Source organism: Lithobates pipiens, unplaced genomic scaffold (genome assembly GCF_037356315.1).
Source record: "Lithobates pipiens isolate NorthernLeopardFrog02 unplaced genomic scaffold, aLitPip1_a1.2 Scaffold_8, whole genome shotgun sequence".
NCBI classification, from domain to species: domain Eukaryota; kingdom Metazoa; phylum Chordata; class Amphibia; order Anura; family Ranidae; genus Lithobates; species Lithobates pipiens.
Genome location: NW_027507903.1, coordinates 617337561 through 617350398, shown reverse-complemented (window position 1 = coordinate 617350398; position 12838 = coordinate 617337561). Strand labels below are relative to the sequence as shown.

The 12838-nt window shown below is 50.4% G+C and overlaps 1 protein-coding gene across 1 annotated transcript in view; it reads left to right on the top strand.

Annotated features, from left to right (window-relative positions):
- Positions 1-12838, top strand: part of LOC143961421 (very-long-chain 3-oxoacyl-CoA reductase-like) — a 121026-nt gene that overhangs the window by 45712 nt on the left and 62476 nt on the right. Inside the window, exon 4 of the mRNA XM_077470705.1 lies at positions 5992-6102. Coding sequence (XP_077326831.1) covers positions 5992-6102 — 111 coding nt within the window. The remainder of the gene's footprint in view (positions 1-5991; positions 6103-12838) is intronic.

The following is a 12838-nucleotide window of genomic DNA, read 5'->3' as shown; positions in this document are numbered from 1 at the left end:
CGTTGGCGATGGCTCCTCCCCTGGGAGGCTAATGACCACTGACTGACTTGGGTCGGCCTTAGCCGCTTCACACCACGCTCTGACTCCCTGTGGGTCCATGCCGGTACCTCTGGAGTGTTCACCGCTGTCTCAGAAATCCCGGATTTACGAGCCCCCACGTATAGCGATACCCTCACTTAAGAGGGCCGCAAGTTTGGTTTGGGTCCTGAGCACAGCTCCGCCAACCCCCCGGCAATCTGCACTACCCACTTTGGCACAGTTAGTATCTAGCAATACACATTAAATCACTTATACTCTAAATATGTGTGTGTGCGTGGGTGGATAACTCAAGCTCATAGACAATCCTTGAAAGTATATAACTGACTTTACTTATTGTTTTTATAAAAGGAATAACATGAATCAAACATTTGGATTGCAACACATAAACACGTCCCTGCAGTAACCAGTGATAAAGATAAACAGAGTAGTCAGCATAATAAAGTATTTCTATGCAACTCTAGTGCTGCCCTTTTTCAGCTACTTCCCCGCATGGGTAAACTAACACCCAGCACTCTCTACCTATGCAGTCAGGCCTGACTGATCTAGATGGAAGTCCAGTAAAACAATATTCGCTAGCAATCTTTCGGTGGTGCACTTGAAGAACAACTTTGTAATCCAAACGTATAATAAAGATAAAGCATCTGTCTTTAAACAGCTCTCACCACCCGGACAAGTCCAAATCCGGTTTCTCTGCCTTTTCGTCTAGGAACAGGAATCCACCGACCTCCGAGTCTTCAATCCTTCTGGTGTACTGCAGCAAGGAATGAGAAAATATCTCTCAGGTGCAACTAAGCTGGCAGAGAGCTCTTTGGAAAAGAGCACAAGGCCCAGGCTTCAGGCCTTGTGCTTTCAGCAGTTCAGCACAGACCTCCTCTTGCTAGGAGAGAGGGGGGTGTCCAAAGAGAGCGAACTTATATTTCCTCCCCCATAAGTCTCTGGGGCATAACTCAAAGCATCCTGGGAACCAGCGGGGTTCTGGGAACAGTAGTTTTATAGTTCTTAAAGAGACCCCGCTACACTACATTTCATTGTCATCGCATATACAATCTCATTAACTCAACAGTTTTTACTTAGCACACTAGTAACACCTGTTCCTCGCTTACAGTTGCACCAACTTTGCTGTACTGCCTGTGTACCTGCCTGCTGCTTCTGTTCTGTGTCGGTGCAGTGCCTGATGCCTCTTCCAGTTCCAGCCAGCCCAAGCTATATCTGTCCCCAAGCCCAGAGAGCCACTGCCACACTATACTATAGCCAATTCCCATCATGCATCCTCCATCCATGTACTCCGCTCCAGTAGTGATGGCCAGGAGAGTGTGGGGGAGAGCCAAGGGGGGGCTGTGCTGCTGGCCTGGACACACACAGGAAATGGACAGTGTTGCTGTGTGCTCTACAGTGGGACAGTCACATGACAGTGTCAGAAGGAGAGTGGAGAGGGAGGGGGAAGGGGGGGCTGCTGCTGCCTGACAGTGACACTGTGATACACAACGATCAGAGAGCACCCTGGGCGCCGCCTTGCTGGACAGACATGTGACACTTGCTGGTCGCTCATATGATAGAAGAGCAGAGAGGAGGGATTACTGTGTGGTAACCCTGTACTGGAGAGCAGAGAGCAGGGAGTGGGCGGGGGTTGGTGGCACTGCTTGACATGGCTCTATGGAGGACAGACAGTGTGGGAGTAAAATAGCCAGCGGTCGGGCGCCCTAGGCGGCAGTGCGCCCTAGGCGGTTGCCTAATCCGCCTAGTGGTAGCACCGGCCCTGAGCAGAATACATATTGGCCTAAATCGATGAAGAAATTTGATTTTTTTTTTTCAATTCTGTTTTATTGGATGTGTTTTATAACAGAAAGTAAAAAAAAAAATTTCCGCACAAAAAATAAAACCTGTAGAGGTGATCAAATACCACCAAAAATAAGCTCTGTTTGTGGGGGGGAAAAAAGGACATACATTTAAATATAAATATATATAAATAAATATATAAAAATATTTTTAAAAAAAACGCTGTGCTGTATCACAAAAAATGCAAGTAATGACACCAGCACACCAGGATCTCCAAAAATGGGTCCAAAACCTCAATCTGCGATCACATAACCACCGCACAAATACAGCCATTTTTACAGGAATGTGTGCGTTGGGAATATTGTATTTGAAGTATCACGAAAAAATGACCTGGTCATGAAGGGGGGTAAATATTCTGGACGGCAAGTGGTTAATGCGAATCCTGTGTCATTTTCGAAACATGATCTAAATTTACAAAGGACAAGGCCTTGCACCTGGTTGGCATGGTGGTCACATTGTATATAGCAGGGCCGTCTTTAAGGCAGGGCAAAAGGGGCAACTGCCCTGGGCCCTGTCACTGTTGTGGGGCCCAAAGCAGCTGCCTCATACTTGCCAACTATCCCAGTGTAAATTCCCTTGTCCCTTGAAGTTTTAGTCCTGTACTGTGTCCTGATATCTCAGTGTGAAGTGATGGTACTAATGCCGCCCAGCTCTGTCTTATTTTTGTGTACAGAGGACTCACCTGCAGACCCTTGTGTTTACATGTAAATAACCAGCATTCATATGTAAATAATGGCTGCATTACTAAGTAAATAGATGCGGCTGGCAGCATTGATATGTAAATAAAGGTGGCATTCATATGTGTATCATGCTCCCCAGCAGTGGGGGGATGATGTGCTCTGACCTCTAGAAACCAGTGAGCAGTATTACTTAACAGTAATCTCTAGCAACCAATTAACAAGCAGAAATCATTTGATGTAACCTCAAGCAACTAATTAGTGAGCCATAATGTGTGCTGTAACCTCTAGCAACCAGTCGCAATTGCTGACTGATCTGATATAGTAAGCTGATTTTAAGTCTAGCTGCTATTTATTGTATGTCTCAGAGCAGGTGGAGAGCAAAATTGCCCAATATGCAACTCCAAGTGCAAACTTAAATATTATTGCATGACTGAGAAAAAAAGGCATCTATCCCAGGCAAATGAAATGGAAAGCGTCAAAGAGTTTACAGTCATAGAAACATAGAAGAGTGGTCTGAGTGATTTACAGTATATATGTTTTTTTTTTTTTTTTTTTACTTTTTGTTTTGAGTATGTTTGTCCCAAGTGGATTCAAATATGCTTGGGACAATCATACACTATATTACCAAAAGTATTGGGACACCTGCCTTTACACACACATGAACTTTAATGACATCCCAGTCTTAGTCCGTAGGGTTCAATATTGAGTTGGCCCACCCTTTGCAGCTATAACAGCTTCACCTCTTCTAGGAAGACTGTCCACAAGGTTTAGGAGTGTGTCTATGGGAATGTTTGCCAATTCTTCCAGAAGTGCATTTGTGAGGTCAGGCACTGATGTTGGATGGGAAAGCCTGACTCACAGTCTCCACTCTAATTCATCCCAAAGATGTTCTATCGGGTTGAGGCCAGGACTCTGTGCAGGCCAGTCATGTTCCTCCACCCCAAACTCATTCATCCATGTCTTTATGGACCTTGCTTTGTGCACTGGTGTGCAGTCATGTTGGAATAGGAAGGGGCCATCCCCAAACTGTTCCCACAAAGCTAGGAGCATGAAATTGTCCAAAATGTCTTCCTATGCTGACACCTTAAAGAGTTTCCTTCACTGGAACCATACCTCCCAACATTTTGAGATGGGAATGAGAAACACCTACAAGCAAACGTATGTAGGCATGGGACATGCTCCCTGCTACACCCCCTTAAAGGAGAATTAACCCCCAAAAAAGGTTAATTAAATCCACAATGGCTTTTTTACCACTACTATTGCTTTATATTGTCTTGTAGCGGGGTCTCTTTAAGGACTATAAAACTACTGTTCCCAGAACCCCGCTGGTTCCCAGGATGTTTGGAGTTATGCCTCAAAGACTCATGTGGGAGGAAATATAAGGAGGGGGAGAGGCCTAGTTCGCTCTCTTTGGACACCCCCCCCCCTCTCCTAGCAAGAGGAGGTCTATGCTGAACTGCTGGAGGCACAAGGCCTGAAGCCTGGGCCTTGTGCTCTTTTCCAAAGAGCCCTCTACCAGCCTAGCTGCACCTGAGAGACATCTTCTCATCCTTGCTGCAGTACACCAGAAGGATTGAAGACTCGGAGGTCGGTGGATTCCTGTTCCTAGACGAAAAGGCAGAGAAAACGGACTTGGACTTGTCCGGGTGGTGAGAGCTGTTTAAAGACAGATGCTTTATCTTTATTATTCGTTTGGATTACAAAGTTGTTCTTCAAGTGCACCACCGAAAGATTGCTAGCGAATATTGTTTTACTGGACTTTCATCTAGATCAGTCAGGCCTGACTGCATAGGTAGATAGTGCTGGGTGTTAGTTTACCCATGCGGGGAAGTAGCTGAAAAAGGGCAGCGTTAGAGTTGCATAGCAATACTTTATTATGCTGATTACTCTGTTTATCTTTATTACTGGTTACTGCAGGGACCTGATTATGTGTTGCAATCCAAATGTTTGATTCTTGTTATTCCTTTTATAAAACAACAAGTAAAGTCAGTTATATACTTTCAAAGATTGTCTATGAGCTTGAGTTATCCACCCACGCACACACACATATTTAGAGTATAAGTGATTTAATGTGTATTGTTAGATACTAACTGTGTCAGAGTGGGTAGAGCAGATTGCCGGGGGGTTGGCGGAGCTGTGCTCAGGACCCAAACCAAACTTGCGGCCCTCTTAAGTGAGGGTATCGCTATAGTCTTTTAAAATGTACAAATGCAGCAATTTCTTATTTGGATGAAAGGTTTAGCACTGGGAAAGACTTTTTTAAATATAAAAAGTGCATTTTATATACAGCTATATGGATCAGACCAAAATGAAGGATAAATGAGGGGGGAAGGGGGACAGAGGGACATTACTCCAAATCAGGGACAGTCCATCAAAATCAGGGATAGTTGGGAGCTATGCTGGAACTAAGGGGCCAAGCCCAACCCCTGAAAAACAACTCCACACCATAACCCCCCCTCCACCAAATGATTTGGACCAGTGCACAAAGCAAGGTCCATAAAGACATAGATGAGTGAGTTTGGGGTGGAGGAACTTGACTGGCCTGCACAGAGTTCTGACCTCAACCCGATAGAACACCTTTGGGATGAATAAGAGTGAGGCCGCGTACACACGCGCGGACTGTTCGCCCAACTTTGTCCGCTGAACAGTGTTTGGGCGGACAGTCCGCTCGTGTGTGGGCTTTCAGCGGACAGTTTCAGCGGACAGTTTGACGAACAAGGTTTTTCGGAAATTCCGTAAAACTGTCCGCTGAAACCTTGTTTCAGCGAACAGTCCACCCGTGTGTAGGCTTGTTCGTCAAACTAAGTTCCGCGCATGCTCAGAAAGGATTTACACGCCGAAAGTTATAATGCAGTGTATAGGACGTCGTATTTTTCGTCCCGTCGTACGTGCCGTTCACGTCATCGCGCACGGTTTCAGCAAACTGTTCGTTCGTCGTGTGTGGCCATGTCCGTCCATGCTAATTTTGAGCGGACTGTTTGCCGAAACTGTTGGACGGACAAAGTTGGGCGAACAGTCCGCGCGTGTGTACGCGGCCTGAAGACTGCGAGCCAAGCCTTCTCACCCAACATCAGCGCCTGACCTCACAAATCCCTGTGGACAACGTTCCCAGAAGATTTGAAGATGTTATAGCTGCAAAGGGTGGGCCAACTCAATATTGAACCCTACGGACTAAGATTGGGGTGCCATTAAAGTGTGTGCGTGCGTCCCAATACTTTTGACAATATAGTGTATATCAAAACTAAAGTAAAAAAATAAATAGAAATTTTGGCAGACACGGCCATGTGTGTGGGCTTTTATTTATTTAATCATTTTTTTTTCTGCCATCACTGTTATGCTTCTATGATTGTAAGCTCTTGACACATTCCATTTTATTTGCTTAGGATAAATACCTTTTTTTTCAACCTTACCTAACAGTTACACGTTGCATCCACAGAGCGTCAGACTCAGCAAAAGACCCGAATCATTCAGGCGGATTTTTCGAAAGGACTGGAGATCTACTCCAACATTGAGGATGGCTTAAAGGACCTGGACATTGGAGTATTGGGTAATGTCTGTCTCCGGTGGGCTGAAACAGACCGGAAAGGTTTAAGCTCTTCAACTCTCGCACCTGTACACCCCCTTATGGGGCAGAACAATTTTTACATTTCTGCTTTGGCCTTGTTTATAGGGTAAATCATTTTGTCATTAATGAAAGGTCTGCTCGGTGGAAAGTGCCCTATCCCCCAAAGTCAAATAGCCTTTTAATTCTGTTACGATAAAAAAAAAAATTCAATCTTACCTCGTGTCTGGGTACAACAGTCTTTTCTACTTGTAACCTCACCTTTCCTACTCAAAAGCCCCAAGCACCGCCTGCAGACCACCCGGATAACCCCAACCTGACAGACCCAATAGAACCAGGGAGGGTTGGTGGGAATCGCTTCCTCCTCCGCTCTCTGAGTGAAAGCATGGTACGCCGCTATCGCGTACCATTCCGGAGCTCCGCCCCCAGCTCCGCCTCGCCCTGCTCTTAAAGCGGCCCGAGGCTCCTCTTAAGACGGCGACAGGGCTGTCCATGCACCTGTCATGCCGTCCCTGCGCTGACCCCCCCCCCCCCCCACTTTGGGTTGTATGGCTGCGGGACTCTCTTGACATTTGTAGGACTTAAGCCCATTGAAATGTATATCCATAACCTTCCACCCATGACAGGCACCCCCCTCCAAACCCGATCCCCACCTTTAACAAACAACGGACAAGGTATGAAGTAAATGGCCATCCGGCCTTAATTTATTAACAAAATATATACTTTAATAAAATACCATAAATAACTTTCAATTGTAAACATTCCCAGCCTTTAAACGGGTCATGGGTACTAGCATAACAACATACTGGTCATTGCGAATGGCTTCCCACTTTTTGACCTCTTGACCTCCAGACGGCATCCCCTGTCTCAGAGGCTATACCCAAACCATTGCAGTGACCTACCCCTTTTTAACCCTTCCAGGTTAACCCCTCGTAACCTGAAAGTACATTAACCACCCCCATCCCATTGATGGGTACAACAGTCTTTTCTACCTGTAACCTCACCTTTCCTATTTAAAAGCCCCAAGCACTGCCACAGCCTGAAAGGGGTAAAACCTTACCCTTTTAGGCACCTCCACACGCGCAGCCCTCGCTGAATGCCCTCCTGCAGGCCCAATGCCCACAGATCCGTCCCCACCTCATTCAAGTGAACGCCATCGCTCCTCAAATACCGCCAGGTGTCTATTTCCAACTCTCTATGCCGCACAGCAAGGCCCCCGTTTCTAATGAAGAATCGGCTGACCTCTTTATTCACCTTCACCCTCGTCTGGTCTACCTTCTTATCCGATAGAGCCCATCTCCATGACATCCTGCCCACCATGTCGGACCAGACCAGAACCATGTTAGGATATGCAGATTTCAACCTCAGGAAGTCACATTTGATATCCCTGATGAGATCCCTCATGGACCTAACCCCCATGTCATTCCCTCCCACATGCAAAAGCAACACATCTGGAGGCCTGTCTAGGCGAGAAAACCTGTGAACTTCGCCCAGCACTGTGTTCCATCTCATGCCAGGGACCCCAATCCAGCGAACCTGTGCCTCCTGCCTGGGTATGCGAAGTTGTCTGCCGTTCGGCCGAATGTCAGCTCTCTTCGCACCCCAAAAAACGTAAGAATGGCCCAGGATCCACACCAGGCCACTTCATGACCTGCAGATAAAAAACGGATTAACATGCAGCAACCAACTAAAATTACTCCACAAAACCCCACCACCTCAAGACGTACCACGCCACTCTTTACGCTAACCATTGTGGGCGGACATACAATTTAAACCTGTCCGAATCCCACCGCCCAAGTCTCCTAACTGCCTCAGCACTCAAACCCGCCCTGGATGCTTCCGTAGCCGCCCCAAACCTAAAAGAGTGAGATGAAAAGTTCCTCCGGTCAAAACCCGCTTCCACCACACATTTTTGAAAAAAACAGCGATAAACTTTGGAAAGAAAGGAGCCGTCCAAGTGTAGGAAGAAGGGACCCGCTGTCGCAAGTCCAAAAATCTTTCCACTGCCCTTACCGGGCAGATGTCGGATTCCCCGATTCTAGCCACCTCTACCTGTAACCCCCTGCCTGTTTGATCAGTCTTGGAACGCCGGACCCAGATTCTAACCAAGTCCCGGTCAATCTCCACGTCCTCCCTTGCTAACCCCCCTGCCGCCCGTTTCAACGGGCTGACCAGCTCACTGATCCTGAATGCCCCAAAGAAGGCCAGAGTGAATGCCACCCGGAACAGCGCCTGTTCGTAAGCCGAACTACAGACCTTCCCCACAACCCCCGAAGCAGGTCAAAAGAGACAGGTCGTCTTCCGTCCCTCCTCTTGTGTGCCCTCCGGTACCCTTTAACCGCTTGTCTCAACCAGAATTCCTTGGTATGGTCCCGCTGCCCCTGCCACTTAAATAAAAACGCCAACCCCGCCAGTTTGTGATCAATTGAAGCCGCCGACACCCCCTTTTCCATAGCCCCGCTAAGAAAATAAAACACCGCCTGAGCCATGCCCGCATCTCCCGGGGCCATGCCGATCGCATCTAGGCAAGCTGACCAATCCTACCAAACCCTCGAGTAGGCGCCCCACGTAGCCTTACTCACAGATTGCCTGATCCATTGAGCCGCTATTCCAGCGCTATGCTCCACAAGCCCGTGGGGCAGCCGATCCCGTGACGCTCCACCTCCGGTGCCAGTCCCCGAAATCTGTCCCACTGAAAACGAGACAGAGCGTCAGCAACCGTGTTGTCCACCCCCCGTTAAATGCACAGCGGAGAGGAAAGAATTCACCTGTAAACACCGCAGCACTAGATGCCGCAAAAGCTTGACAACCGGCCCAGAGGCCGCCATCAGCCAATTGACCACCTGCACCACGCCCAGGTTGTCTCAGTTAAACCTCACCTTCAGGTTACGGAAACACTCCCCCCAAATCTCAACTGCCACCACAATAGAAAACAGCTCCAAAAGAACCAGGTTCTTCAGCAGCCCTGCCTCCGACCACTCCGAAGGCCAGCGAGCCGCGCACCATTGACCTTAAAGAAGGCCTGCAACCCGTGGACCCAGCCGCATCTGTGAAGAGCTCCAGGTCACAGTTACTGATGGGCCCGGACATCCAAAGGGCCCATCCATTAAAGGACTCCAAGAACCTCTGCCACACCCTCAGGTCCTCCCTGAGGTCCCGATTGAGTGTCACAAAATGGGTCGGAGCACAAATGCCCGCCGTAGCGGCCGCGAGCCGGCAGCAAAACACCCGCCCCATCGGCATAATCCGGCAGGCGAAGTTCAGCTTCCCTAGTAATGATTGCAACTGACGCAGTTGCAACTTACGCAATCCAATCGTCCCGCGTACTTCCTCCTGAAACCTCGTCAGCTTATCCAGCGGCAGTCTGCACTCCATCTTCCCGGAATCGATCACGATCCCTAAGAACGTGATACAATCCGCAGGACCCTCCGTTTTCCCGGGGGCCAACGGGACTCCGAATCGCTCTGCCAGATGTTGAAGCGTTCCCAAAAGAACTGCACAAACATTGGTCCCTGCCGGCCCCACACATAGGAAGTCGTCCAGATAATGGATGACTGAGTTGATGCCCGATACATCGCGGATGGCCCACTCCAAGAAGGAACTGAAGTGCTCAAAGAAGGCACACGAAATTGAACAACCCATTGGAAGGCACCGGTCCACATAAAACCCCCCCTCCCAGGTACAACCCAGTAGTCGAAAACTCTCCGGGTGCACCGGCAGAAGTCGGAAAGCCGATTCGATGTCCGACTTCGCCATCAATGTCCCCCGGCCATAACGCCGGACCCATGCAACGGCCACATCAAAGGAAGTGTACGTCACCGCACACTCCTCCGGAGCAATGGCATCGGGGAAGGACAGGTGATGTATCAATCTGAACTTATTAGGCTCCTTCTTAGGATCCACTCCTAGCGGGGGAAACCACCAGGTCCGGGAGAGGCGCCTCCCGGAAAGGGCCAGCCATTCTACATAATGCCACCTCCTTTCCAATTTTTCAGAGACAACTGCTGAATACTGCAGCACGGATTTCAATTTTTTTTGCCAGAGGGGGCACTGAGGTCAGCGAACAAGGGATCTTAAAACCAAACCTAAACCCATCCTCCAACAAACGAGCTCCTTTGCAGCTGCACCGGAGTCGTCCCTCTTGTGCACAGGATCTCCGGGACGCCCCTTTCCTTTTTTAAAGCATTTGGCAAGCGCGTGAGATCCCCCGCAGCCAGAACACGTGTGTTTGAATCGGCAGTTAGCCCCAAACTTACACATCCCCTCATTAAACTGCCAACAGAAACCCCAACGTTTTTCGGTCGGCTGTCCTGAGGTAGTCGAACCTCCGACCCCTGGCTGAAAAAACTGGTTGGGGGCGCGCGCCGGCATCATGAGCTTCATCCATAAGCTGATGTCCTTGTGATCCCAGCGAATCCCATTCTCTGCCTAAATTGTTCGTCGTAGCGGAGCCACGCCGCCCCTCCGTATGTCCTGTGCGCTTCACTGACGGCTTCCAAGTACACGAAGAGCACCGAACAGTGCTCCAGGGTCCTCTCTCCCACGACGCTCGCCAATATCGCAAACGCCTGAAGCCAATTGGCAAAGGTACGCGGAATCAACCTATATCTCCGCTTCTCCTCATCCTCTTTCTTCCTCTCCTCTGGCTTCAACCTGTCCAGGTTGAACTTCTCTAGTGGAAACAAGATGAAGATTTCGACATACTCACCTTTCCATATCCTCTCCTTCACTTCTGGCTTTAGATGCACACCTAATGCCCCGTACACACGACCAGACTTTTCAACATCAAAAGTCTGACAGAATGATTCCGGCAGACTATTCGAACGTGTGTGGGCTGCAGCGGACTTTTGATTTGCAAAAGTCTGACAGACTTTAGAAATGGAACATGTTTCAAATTTTTCCGACAGAACTCTGCCGGACCCAGTTCCTACTGAGAAATCCGCTCGTGTGTGTGCTAGTCTGACGGACTAAAACCGACGCTAGGGCAGCTATTGGCTACTGGCTATGAACTTCCTTATTCTAGTCCAGTCGTACATCATCACGTTCGAATCCGTCGGACTTTGGTGTGATTGTGTGTGGCCAAGTCTGTTCATTCGGAAAGTCCGTCAGAACTCTGTCAGAACTCCGTCAGAACTCCGTCGAAAGTCTGCCGGACTTAAGTCCTGTCGTGTGTACGCGGCATAAACGGGCCCTCGAAGGAGACATACACCTCACTCCTCGCCACGTCCGCCAACCGCACTGAGTCCGCACTCTTCTCCGCAGGCTTGCTACTCCCCCTGTCGGATGAGCTGCCCGCCGACGACGTCGGTGTCTCCGCGGCTGTGCCCCCCTCAACCCTAGGTGCAGGAGCCTGCACCCCGACAACCCTCCCAGCCTGGACTGCCCTACCCGCGTTTCCTGCACTCTTGCCACCGGGGGTTTGGCTGCTGTCCCCCCAGCCCCGACTCCCCCCACTTTACCTGAACCCGTTTAACTACCCCGCGTCAGCAAGTCCTGCAACAAAGAAGAAAAAGAAGAAGAACCAGAAGGATCACACTCACCGGGCTGCCCAGGACCGGACCCCACAGCCGCCTCCTGCGGACCCACCGCCGACGACCGACCTTCCTCACCACTTCCGTCAGACTTCCGACAACTCGCCCTCGGATCTTCCACTGTCCACTGGTGGTTCCAGACGTGGCGTGCGACTCCCGGACGTACCCGCTTCAATGGCCAAGGGTCTGCAGTGCTGCAAACGAGATTCCCTCTGCTCCCGACCACCAGCCCCTGCTCTCCTGCCTCGGTGAAGGGGACCTGTGCCTCCCGACCGGCCGACTCCTCCCCACTCGCGTCCCGGCCTCCTGGCCATCTCGCTCTTTACCTCCAATGCGCCTGGGGGCCGTGGGAGCTGGAAGGTCCCCCACCCGCTGCATGTTCTGTCCCCACCGCCTGGGCTGGCTTCCTCCATCCGCCCCTTCCGCGCCCGACAACCGCCCTGTGCAGCGGCGCCGTGCTGGGGGTGCCGATCCCTGTGCAGTGTCCGTCCCCCCTGATGTTGCGTCCTGGCCCCTCCTCCGCACCCCACTCCGCCTGGTAGAAATCCGCTCTGTAACCCCCGGGGTGGAAGCTGGGGGTTCCTGACGCTGTGCTGCCGACCCCGCACCCGTGTCCCTCCTGGGAGTGCCTGCCACTGCTCGCTGGGGCCCACCCGGGCCGGCCTCTGGGCTGTACCACTCGGGTGGCCGGGATCGCCGTGCCCAAGGTGTAGCCCCTGCTCCCCTGTCATCTGTGCTCCCCCCCTCTGCTGCCATGGCTGCAATCTGGTCGCGGAGCAATGCGGCGCCCTGACTGGTCACTGCCGCTCTCAGTTGGGCGAGGAAAGCCTCGTTGTCTGCCGCTATTGTGTAGTCTGGATCCGAGCGGGAGGGTGCGTCCAATCGCTTCCTCCTCCACTCTCCGAGTGAAAGCATGGTACGCCGCTATCGCGTACCATGCCGTAGCTCCGCCCCCCAGCTCCACCTCGCCCTGCTCTTAAAGCGGCCCGAGGCTCCTCTTAAGACGGCGACAGGGTTGTATGGCTGCGGGACTCTCTTTACAGAGTCAACATCTCACGGGATTTTGAGAATAAATATTTTAAAAATGCCTTTTTTGGTGATTTGACTTGGGGTCCATCAAAAGGGTGAAAACTAGGGATGCACCGATACCATTTTTTTTTATTTACAGCAAAAACGTGTAGCGATCCTTT